The sequence below is a fragment of the Danio aesculapii genome, chromosome 23, assembly GCF_903798145.1.
Source record: "Danio aesculapii chromosome 23, fDanAes4.1, whole genome shotgun sequence".
In the NCBI taxonomy this organism is placed as follows: Eukaryota; Metazoa; Chordata; class Actinopteri; order Cypriniformes; family Danionidae; genus Danio; species Danio aesculapii.
The window spans coordinates 28657892-28670492 of record NC_079457.1 but is presented as its reverse complement, the minus strand read 5'-3'; the positions used below and the strand labels follow the sequence as shown (position 1 = coordinate 28670492).

At 34.6% G+C, this 12601-nt stretch overlaps 1 protein-coding gene across 1 annotated transcript in view; it reads right to left on the bottom strand.

Moving 5' to 3' along the window:
- Positions 1-11658, bottom strand: part of edn3b (endothelin 3b) — a 28716-nt gene extending 17058 nt beyond the window's left edge. Inside the window, exons 1-2 of the mRNA XM_056448629.1 lie at positions 11431-11658; positions 10585-10792 (exon numbers count right to left, since the gene is read on the bottom strand). Of these exons, the coding sequence (XP_056304604.1) occupies positions 10585-10792; positions 11431-11494 (272 nt within the window). The 5' untranslated portion in view covers positions 11495-11658. The remainder of the gene's footprint in view (positions 1-10584; positions 10793-11430) is intronic.
- Positions 11659-12601: the final 943 nt, after the last annotated feature.

Below are 12601 nucleotides of genomic sequence, written 5' to 3'. Positions count from 1 at the left end.
AACACCCAAATGGTAGCTTTGCTTGATTTTTAGCTCTGTGTACTTTGTACACTCTGTCATTCAATCAATTATCAATTCAGAGGTGGTGGATACTCAGGGCCCAAGGCAATCATATGTCTTCCTAATGCCTAAAGGCTAAGTCTGACACTGCACAGCTAATGAGGATCACTCACGTCCCTTTGTTTAAAAATTAAATGCAGTTACAATCAGGTTTTTGACCAGCTTACGTGTGCAGACATGCAATTGTCTGTCATTAAAAAAAAAACATCACATTATGTCTATATAATATTTATACATTTGTTTGTAAAAAAAAAAGGACAGACATAAAACTTGTCAAATATCACAGATTTATTCAATAAAGAAAAAAGGTACCTCTAAACAATGGTACATCATAGTTTAAAGATGCCCTATAATAATATATCTGGGTATACTTAGTTATAGTTGAATAATAAGAGATCACTATATAGAAATGGCCACACCATAAACCTCAGACACCATTGTTTCCTCATCATCATGTAAATTGCAAAACCCTGGTGGACAACAGGTCAATTAGAACACAAAAAAGACTAGCTAGTCAGAAAAAAAATGCAGGACATAGCCTACAGATAATGCCTAATACAGTCCATGCATTATACATTAATTCAGCACCACCCTGAAGAGGCATAAGGTATCTAATTGTACATTTTGTTAATTTATTTAGTTTATTGTGAAATTTGAAATTTGTAATTTAAGGTAACACATGTAGACTTCTGAGTACTGTGTTTAATGCATGTTTAAGCCTTGTGTATCACTCAGCTCTTACTGTGATTTTTTTTAATTTTTTTTATTTATTGTTAACAAAATGTACAGGCTGAAAAAACTATATAATGTAATATATCAATTCAATTACCCCCTCCCCTGCGGTCTCTTGAAACTGGGGTTTCCAAACAATGAATAGAAGTTAACATAAAAACAAAATACAGTATCAAGTATCAATTATACAAAGTAAGGAAATCATTCTGGATCCTGATCATTGCTTTGTGCAATAAACAAGGAGAATTTGTCAGCAGCTGATGTCCAGATCTTTAATGTACTCATTTGTACCAAGTTCACTTGAGCTGTGGATAATTCCAACATTATAATGTCCTGAAGTTGTACCAACTACTTGTACGTGTCCAAATTATGTGGAGGCAGCCAATGTTGGGCCAGTAGTTTTTTTTGCTGAAGCCAGCCAGCCAAACAGCTTTTTGTAGCTTGGTGAGGTTCAACATAGAATCATCGCTCAGTAATAGATTGGAAGGATTCACTGGTACAGGATATTCAATAATTTTAGATAAGATAACACAGACCTCATTCCAAAACTTTTGTATTTTTGCACATTCCCACATCATTTGAAAAAATATCCAAGTTCCTGGCCAGGACATTTATCACAGAAAGGACTAAAGGAGGCATTGATACGATGTCTTTTCAGTGGGGTCCAGTAGGTTCTATGACAAAAGTTAATAGTGAATGAGTTGGTGATTGGGATTTTTAGATGAAGTAAAAATGTTCTGCCATACTCTTTCCCAGTCTGTGACACCCTCTTCTAGTTGACAAACAGTTTCCCAACTGTGCTGTATAGCTTAATACTTTGCTGTACCCTCTAAGGCCTTTCTGTACATCCATGAGGTAACATGATTAGTAGAGGACAGATCAAACCAAGTGATTTTTGTTATAGTAACAGAATAGCAACACTTTCCTAAACATCATCTGTTTATGCAAAAGGTTGATATTAATTCCTAACTTTACATTATAGCTTCAAATACAACCAAACAAACAAACAAAAAAAAAAACATGCAATACCTTTGTCACAACTCGGGAGAAGAATATTTACTCTGTATGGTGGTTTATATTAGACAGTTCACTCGCTCCATGCTAAAATAAACCTCCCCACCACTTTATATTTATATTTTAACTCAGTTTGTGAACAAATGAAGTATAATTATTTTGCATGTTTAGAGTACATCATGTTCTGTGTGTTAGTGTGCATATAGGACAGAGAGAGAACGGATCCTTACGAATATGGTCAATAAGGACCTAATGAGTCTAGGGGTTTTTTATTTTAGGGGTTATTTTATGGAGTAATAAATTAGCATATTAAAACATTTGGTAACACTTTATTTTGATGGCCCATTTGAGTATTAGTAGACTCTCTGCTTAATATCTGTTGATATGTTCCTGAAACAGACATTTAACTGACTATAAGAAACTTTGCAATTACTGTACATGTCAACTTGCACTAACCCTAACTCCAATCCTAACCCCAATTTAACAGTCTACTTATTATCTAATGAGAATTTTTTGGCATGTAGATGCAATGTAACTTAAATTCAGTAAATGGACTATCAAAACAATACTAATACGCAAATTGAATCAATGCAATATATGGCACCTTTAAAAAGGGGGTTCTGATGTAGATCTACTTGTGAATGTGCCTGGTGCCAGACCAAGATGGTAGACCTGAAAGTCTGTCTAATTTAGATCTTTTTTTTTTCAGTGCTTTTTTAACCATTAGGCATAGGTAGGGGATTGCCTAGGAACACCAAAAAAATCTTGTACCTTTTTTCTCTTTCACATTATTAGAAATAATATGTTTTCTGGAAAGGAATTAGACTATTGGACTATTCCATTATTTGCTTCACTGCACATCTGAAAACCTCTGAATGTATTAACAGACAGCGTGTAAAGAAGAGTAACCCTTGGGGTACTGAAAGAGGGAGGAAATGGGTGCAAAGCAAAACTACCAAAGCTAAGAAACTTTTTTGTCACACCATAGTGAAATAGTGTAGCAGGAAACATAAAAGTCCCTCACATATCCAGCCAGTATTGACATCTTTGACTTGTCTCCCTTGAAGATGCAGAGAAAAAAATACTTTGTGCTGTTTATTTCACTATGACTGCTAAACTCGCAGTTAGAATAGTCGCTCTAGATGGATTCACTCTTTAGATGCTCTACAAATGGAGCATGCTGAGTACAACCTGCTGGTACAACGGTGAAGATATAAAAAGAATAGCAAAAACTGAAACCTGGTATATTTTCACTTCCCGTACTTTATAATGGTTGAACGTGGGTTTAGGAAATCAATAGGTAAAGTTCACTGGTTATGTTTTATATATTTTGTTAATGTGTAGTGTTACTGCCCACATAACAAACTAACAAACAAACATATATAAGTATATATACAGTTGAAGTCAGAATTATTAGCCCCCTTTGAATTTTTTGTCTTTTTTATACATTTCTTAAAGGATGTTTAACAGAGCAAGGAAATTTTCACAGTATGTCTGATACCATTTTCTTCTGGAGAAAGTCTTATTTGTTTTATTTCAGCTAGAATAAAAGCAGTTAACAGTTAATAAAAAACAAAAACATTTTAAGGTCAATATTATTGGCCCCTTTTAGCTATTTATTTATTTTTTCGATAGTCTACAGAACAAACCATCATTATACAACCTAGTTAAGCCTTTAAATGTCACTTTGAGCTGAATACTAGTGTCTTGAAAAATATCTAGTAAAATATTATGTACTGTCATTGTCACGATCACCAGCGATCTAACAACCAGAGATCAAGGTTTTAATCAAAAAAAGTCAAGGTTTTAATACCGCCAAATTTTTCTGTAATACCATCCCTAAGGTATGTGTAAGTCTTTTTATTTACATTTGTTTTTTAGTTTTTTTAGAACAGTATCTCCAGCAGAAAAAAAAAACCAAAGATGCCATTATAAATTGTAAAGAAATCTGTGTTTTTGAAACTAATGATGGCAGCAGAAGTAAATGATTCATTTGAATTATATAGGTTGACTTTTGCTGAAGTTTTTGTTTTTTTCACAGACATTTAAAAAGAATATATTTTAGAGCAATGAGCACAATACCGTGAAACAGTGATATTTTTATTCAAGGTTATTATCATACCGTCAGAATCTTATACCGGCTCATGCCTACAGCAGAATGGCCACAACCACCTGAGTTGCCAGAGCTGCTGCCACCACCAGAGCTGTTACTGCCAGAGCTACCACCACCACCTCCAGATCTGCCAGAATCGAGATCACCGCCGCTGCCAGAGTCGCCGCCGCTGCCAGAGCTGCCAGAACCAGAACCATTGACGCCGCCAGAACCCTCTGTATTCTCCAAATAGCGGGCACCAGATATATCTGAATCCCTCGAATGGTGGGCGCCAGAAACCTCTGAATCCCTCGAATGGCGGGCGGCAGATATCTCTGAATCCCCCGAATGGCGGACGCCAGATACCTCTGAATCCATCAAATGGCAGGCGCCAGGCCCTTTGAATCTCCCGAATGGCAGGTGCCAGACCCTCTTGAATCCCCTGAATGGCCGGCGCCAGACCCTCTTGAATTGCCCGAATGAAGGCGCCAGATCCTCCTGAATTCCTCGAATTGTGGGTACCAGATCCTCTCGAATAACCCAAATGGCCAGGGGCGCCAGATCCTCTAGAATTACCTGAATGGCCAGGGGTGCCAGATTCTCTAGAGTTCCCCAAATGGCCAGAGACGCCAGATTCTCCTGAATCCTTCAAATGGCCAGAGCCATAGCCTGAGTCCTACGAATGACTTGCTAGACTTCTCAATGCCTCCTGGGCCAAAGCCTCCTGACCCACTGGGGTTGAATGAACTGCCAGTGTCTCCTGAACCTAAGCCTCCTGACCCACTGGGGTTAAATGAACTGCCAGTTCCTCTTGAACCAAAGCCTTGTGACCCACTGAGGTTAAATGAACTGCTAGTGCCTCCGGAACCTAAGCTTCCTGACCCACTGGGGTTAAATGAACTGCCAGTGCCTCCTGAACCTAAGCCTCCTGACCCACTGGGGTTAAATGAACTGCCAGTTCCTCTTGAACCAAAGCCTTGTGACCCACTGAGGTTAAATGAACTGCTAGTGCCTCCGGAACCTAAGCTTCCTGACCCACTGGGGTTAAATAAACTGCTAGTGCCTCCTGAACCTAAGCCTCCTCATCCACTGGGGTTAAATGAACTGCTAGTGCCCCTGAACCTAAGCCTCCTGACCCACTGGGGTTAAATGAATTGCTAGTGCCTCCTGAACCTAAGCCTCCTGATCCACTGGGGATAAATGAACTTCCAGTGCCTCTTGAACCAAAGCCCCCTGACCCACTGGGGTTAAATGAACTGCCAGTGCCTCTTGAACCAAAGCCTCCTGACCCACTGGGGTTAAATGAACTGCTAGTGCCTCCTGAACCTAAGCCTCCTGACCCACTGGGGTTAAATGAACTGCCAGTGCCTCCAGAACGTAAGCCTCTTGACCCACTGGGGTTAAATGAACTGCCAATGCCTCCTGAACCTAAGCCTCCTGACCCACTGTGGGTGTGTGACCCGTTTATGCCTGCTGAATCAAAGCCCCCAGACATAACCCAGCTCCACACTCCAGGCCCTCCGCAGCTCCATGCTCCAGGCCCTCTGCAGTCCCACACTCCAGCCCCTCAGCAGTTCCACGCTCCAGGTACACCTCCACTGCATGGTCCTGGATCTCCATCCCTCCCCCTGTTCCGCCTCCGCTCCACCTCTTGCTTGATCTCTGTTTGGAGCGTCTGGAACCCGCTCCTTAGACGGGGGTGGGGGGGTGTCTGTCACGATCACCACGACTCTGGATTGCCCTTATACATCTGTTTGCTCATGTGTTGGTTGTTGCTTAGAGATTCATTAGAGATGAATGATTAAAACTATTATGTTCAGAAATGTGTTGAATAAATCTTCTCTCCGTTAAACAGAAATTGGGGGGAAAACAGGGGGGCTAATAATTAATACATCAAATAATAATATAAAAATACTATATCAAATGTCTCTGCACAGCCCTGAAGTAGTGACCTCAAAATACAGCTGATTGTTGTCCAAGTTGGATTTTAAATCTAAAAGAACCTAAATGGAAAGAAACCTGTTGCATTTAAGGCAAAGCTGAAATCACCCTGACACAAGTTGGATGTAAACCATAAGAGGCTGCCTCTAGTGATGGAGGTGACGGCTTGGACCACCAGCCAAAAATCTTTCTGCAGCCTCATCTGGGAAAGCTTCCATGCACTTTATATGAGCTCCTCTGATCTCCAGCCACTCTCTTTAGTACTCTTCTTCTGAACGCATGCCTCTCACTTCAGAAGTGTTTGCTCTGATGTTCACCATTTGGATCGAATGTGGAGCCAAAGGTCCGAGCAGAATTCCTGAAGGCCCACCTGTCAGTTTCCATGGTGAGTGATGTGCCCCAACAGATCGTAATTCATAGTTTTAAAAGCCCAGTATCAGTCGGAATCCCTCTCCTAAATGTCCTGTGGCGAAAGCCCTTGTTTTTGGCTAAGTAACAAGAAGTCATTTATGACTACACGCTGTCATACTTGTACTAGGACTGAATGGATGAAATATGTCTATATTACCTCTTGTTTTTGCTGACTATTGAATGACATTGAATTGAGAGCTTTAAGTAGTGTTTCGTGAATGACCTCATTTTAATCCTTTTAGATATTTTACTATTCTGGCTAATGTCCATGTGAGCATGGAAATGAGGTTTATTTTTAATTGAATGTTTGTGCTGGCTGTCAAAAGTAATCTTATTCTAACTCTCATTTTTGAGAGTACTTTGCTTCGATTGCATCAGCACCATGGACAGTAACGGTCACCATGGAAACACAGTTGTATCTAAATACAAAATATCCTTTTGTACAACCCAAAAGAGCAGAAAGCATTCCATTCTGGCCAGATCAAATGAAAATATTTTTGTAAATACCAAGACATGGGTTATATAATATAATATAATATAATATAATATAATATAATATAATATAATATAATATAATATAATATAATATAATATACAGTAATCTTATGTAATATAATATAATATAATATAATATAATATAATATAATATACAGTAATATAATATAATATACAGTAATCTTATGTAATATAATATAATATACAGTAATATAATATTATACACAGTAATTTTATGTAATATAATATAATATAATATAATATACAGTAATTTTATGTAATATAATATAATATAATATAATATAATATAATATAATATAATATAATATAATATAATATACAGTAATCTTATGTAATATAATATATAATATAATATAATATAATATAATATTATACACAGTAATTTTATGTAATATAATATAATATAATATAATATAATATAATATAATATAATATAATATAATATACAGTAATCTTATGTAATATAATATAATATAATATAATATAATATACAGTAATATAATATAGTATAATATACAGTAATCTTATGTAATATAATATAATATACAGTAATATAATATTATACACAGTAATTTTATATAATATAATATAATATAATATAATATACAGTAATCTTATGTAATATAATATAATATAATATAATATAATATAATATACAGTAATATAATATAATATACAGTAATATAATATAACATACAGTAATCTTATGTAATATAATATAATATAATATACAGTAATATAATATACAGTCATGTAATATTATATACAGTAATTTACAGTATCATAATATAATATACAGTAAAGTAACATAATGTAATGTAATATATAGTAATATACAGGAATATAATATAATATAACATACAGTAATGTAATATAATATACAGTATCATATTATAATATAAAGTAATAACAATGTATTATAATATAATATACAGTAATATAATATAATTTAATATAATATACAGCAATGTAATATAGTACAAAATACTATACAGTAATATAATATAATATACAGTAATATACAGTATCATAATATAATATACAGTAATGTAACATAATGTAATGTAATATAATATAATATAATATACAGTAATATAATATAATATACAGTAATAGAATATACAGTAATGTTATATAGTATATTATAATATACAGTAATATAATATAATATAATATAAAATACAGTAATAGAATATACAGTGATGTTATATAGTATATTATAATATACAGTAATATAATATAATATAATATACAGTAATAGAATATACAGTAATGTTATATAGTATATTATAATATACAGTAATATAATATAATATAATATAATATAATATAATATAATATAATATAATATAATATAATATAATATAATATATAAAACCATCTTTTAAATAATTAAGCTTAAGGATTGGAATTTCTTGTTATTTTTATTTTTTAAATAAGTAATTCGAATGACATACTAACATAATAACTTTACTACAACCTTGTCTTACATGATGTTCAACAAATCTGTTTAAAATTCTTTTTTAATGCTCAAGCTAACATTATTTCTAACAGTGTTGAATACATTTGTGATTACTTTTTCCAATATTTAGATTAAATAAAGTCAGCCTTGCATTATGGGATATTCAAAATCTTTCTTAATAATTCTAAACTTTTCACTAGCTGTGTAAATTAAATGTGAATGTCTTAAATATTAAAACAGATTTTAAAAGTAAAAACTACATCTAATTAGCTTGTATTGTATTTGTGTTATTCATAGCCAAAGCTGAACTGCAACACATTCAATTTTCTATTACTCTTTAGTGAAAAAAAAATAACATTGTTTCAAAAAAAAGAAAGAAAAAAAAGACAGAACGGATAACCTTATCCAATTATCTTTAAGCACCTCTCAGTGCTCCTGTCCTGAATATAAAGGTCACTGGGCCTGAAACTTTCAAAATGGGTTCTTCAGCATGACTGAGAATCCTTGCCTCAATGATGAAATGTTTTAGTCCCAGGGGTTCATTTTATCGCTCTGTCTGGAGACATTAAAAATACTATAATAATAATAATAATAATAATAATAATAATAATAATAATTAAGTAATTATAATATGATTAAATAATTTATTACTATTTTCTATATATTTTTAATATACTAAAAAATTATTAAAAGGATTTTCAAAAAAGCACTTTTAGTAACCTGTATCATCCGTATGTGGGTAGTTAACAAATAGGCAGTAAAAATGATTTTTAAGAAAAACATAAGAGGTCATTAATAATTTATTTCACACATAATTTATTTCACAGATTTTTAAAATATTTTTTACTGAACTGTACCTTAAATATGTCCTCTGGTGTATAGCAAACATAAAGAAAACAATTCTTTATGAGATCGCATGAGAACAATTTATCTTCATCTTCATACACCTGACAAAAGTCTTGTCGTCGATCCCAGTTGTATGAGCAGCAAATAACAACTTGACTTCTAGTTGATCATTTGGAAAAGTGGCAGAAGGTTGATTTTTCTGATGAATCATCTGTTGAACTGCATCCCAATCATCACAAACACTGCAGAAGACCTTTTGGAACCCGCATACACCCAAGATTCTCACAGAAATCAGTCAAGTTTGTTGAAGGAAAAATCATGGTTTGGGGTTTCATTCAGTATGGGGACATGCTAGAGATCTGAAGTGTGGATGGCAACATCAAACAGCCTGAGGTATCAAGATTTGTGCGGCCCATTACATTACAAACCACAGGAGAGGGCAAATTCTTCAGCAGGATAGCGCTCCTTCTCATACTTCAGCCTCCACATCAAAGTTCCTGAAAGCTGTTGGCGTTTCTGTGTGGAGTTTGCATGTTCTCCCTGAATTCCCGTGGGTTTCCTCCGGGTGCTCCGGTTTCCCCCACAGTCCAAAGACATGAGGTATAGGTGAATTGGGTAAGCTAAATTTTCCGTAGTGTATGAGTGTGAATGAGTGTGTATAGATGTTTTCCAGAGATGGGTTGCAGCTGGAAGGGCATCCGCTGCGTAAAACGTGTGCTGGATAAGTTGCCGGTTCATTCTGCTGTGGCGACCCCGGATTAATAAAGGGACGAGCCGAAAAGAAAATGAATGAATGAATGTTTTCAGTGACAAAGTGTAAAAAGTTACTGTGTCTTTAGAAATATATGTATTCAAAATGTTTTCCATTTACTAAAATAGCCACTTGTACAATTATGTCTCAGGATTTTACTATTTTCTTTTTCATTTATAAGAGCTGTAATTTATTGAATGTTTCTTCAGACAGTCACACCATAGGACAGTTTTAAGATTATTCTCAAGAATGTTAAAAATGTAAAAGCAATGTAGGGTTGCATGGTTTACCGGTACTTCAGTAGCACCGCAACACTATGGCTCCAAAATACTGCCGGTGCCACTGTAGTTTGTAAACAGTAGTATCGTCATTAACGGTTCTACTATATGTTGGTGGAAAAGTCACTAAAATGCTTAAACACTTGTGCCAGCAAATCATTAATAGACCACTTTTTACTTTCATTTTAACTGTCTGCATACGGGTCGTAGTTTGCTGCAGTCATGACAGATCATATGGTGTGAGCAATAATTATTCATTTATTTATTTATTTTGTTATTATTATTATTAATAATAATATTGCAATAACAACAAAAGAGTCACGGTATATACAAAAAAGGAGAGAAAGTCTGTACAAATGATGTTTTCAATAATAAGGGAATTCTAAATTGAATTAAAGTATTATGACATAAAACAACCTGTATATTGTATATGACTTTATCATACTTTTATCAGCCTGAGAATGAGGATAAATGTACTCACTGTGGGGTGTTGATCCAGATGATGCCCAGATGACAGTAATAAACACATTCTCTGTCTTTGAAAGAGTAGCAAGTGCAGCGCTTGGATCTTGTGCGAGCGTGTGATGCTGGAACGAGCTCTGCTTCTTTCTGCTGATTTCCAACACTGCTGGAACCACCAGAGAAGACTGGAGATGAGTGCAAGTCTCCTGCACTGGAAAACGACGTATCTGGAATTTAATTCATAATTATCAAAAGTCAAAGCGCACAACCTTACAAAACATTCCAGGGATGTTTCACCCCCAAATCAAAAGAAAATCAATGCAAGAGTTTTAAGTTACACCTGGAAGTTTGGATTTTAATAACGTGTTAAATGTTGAAATCAGCATTATGTCAGGATTTTGTCACGTAATTAATTAATTATTACCACAGATATACATTGTTAGATCATTTTAATAGTGTCAGCAAGTGTTACTGTTTTTGGTATTGTCGTTATTATTGCATTAAATAAGGGAATAATTAAATCTCTAAAGAAAACTTGCATTATCTTCATAACAGCAATGTCATACTGCAAAAATGATCCAAAATGAGTACTAAAATAAGCAATCAAGCTAATTTTAATTTTAAATATTTAAATTCAACCCATTATCATGAAGTTATACGGTATTAAATGTTCAATAATTATTTAGATTCACACACTAATCCGCATAACAGCCAGTGATCATGAAGATAATGAATGCCAAAAAATTTGCAGGCTAACTACGTCAAAATGCCAACTGTTTAAATAACCTTAATGACTCACAGCAATTACAATTATCAGAAACTCACAGAAATAAATGTAGAGTGTTCAGTCAGCAAAAGCACTTACCCACGGTGAAAATGTTTACCAAACTCACAATTAGCAAAAGAGCATCAGGAAACAGTTTAGCCATTTTAATAGTGTCCTTATGTGCGCGAGATCAATTTGTGGGGGGAAAAAGTTGTCAGACGCGGTGTCCGGGCTTCTAAATGAAAAATGTTTTCCAAAACAAATCCATTTCAGTCCAAAGAATAGTTCTGAGCATCCTCATCATCATCTGAAAGCAGCCCTGGTGGAAAAGACTTTTTTTTTTACACACGTTTAGATGAAATGTATATTTATAGGACGCGCTGACACCACCCACCGGTGACCGCAGGCGCGTGCAAACATATTCATAGTTTAAGAGGAGCTCTGAAAGATGACAGCTCGTGTCAGCGTGATTATGCTAAAAACGCACTTAGGGATTCCGAAAAAGCTCTTTAAAACCTATTCTTTTGGTATAGGTATTATACTAAATGCCGTTACATTCCTTGTCTTCCACTTCAAGAATTTGACCAAATCTTTTCTCATCGTTGAGGAATTCGCTTGTGTTACTACCTAGTCATTATTTATTATTTTTCCTTCAGAGCTGGAAGATATTAAGGTTGGCCTCTTTGGAAAGCCAAGCACGGTTTATTTGTGGCATTTGTGGCATTTAACAACATTAGGTTTCCACCAAAAACAACACTTGTATTATAGCAATAATATTTTGTGACCTTTTGGGTAATTTTAATCATAATGTGTCCACATATGAGGCGTTTCATATGATATGAAAAATTTTTTTGCGAACAGAAACTGTTCATTACTCTGATGTAGTTTCCTTTCTGTGAATTTAGAAGAACTTATAAATGCAGGAATCCGCCTTTTTACATGGCTTTTGAAAGTCTCCCTTTGACCTAAACTAGTAATTTCTAGTAGGATAATAAGACGTGAAATACTTGTTCTGTACCACAAGCCATGCTATTAAATTGCATTTTGAAAGTCTTCCTTTCACTAGAAACCTAAACTTGTAGTTTCTATGCAGGATGCTAAAAAATAAAAGCCTTGTTCTGCACCACAAGCTGTGTTATTGCATTGCATTTGAAAGTCTTCCTTTGAACTAAACTAGAGTTTCTGTGCAGGATGCGATAAAGCAAAAACCTTCCTCTGCACCATAAAGTCAGTTTAAAGCAAATAAACGTTCAATGCCCACCTCAGTGGT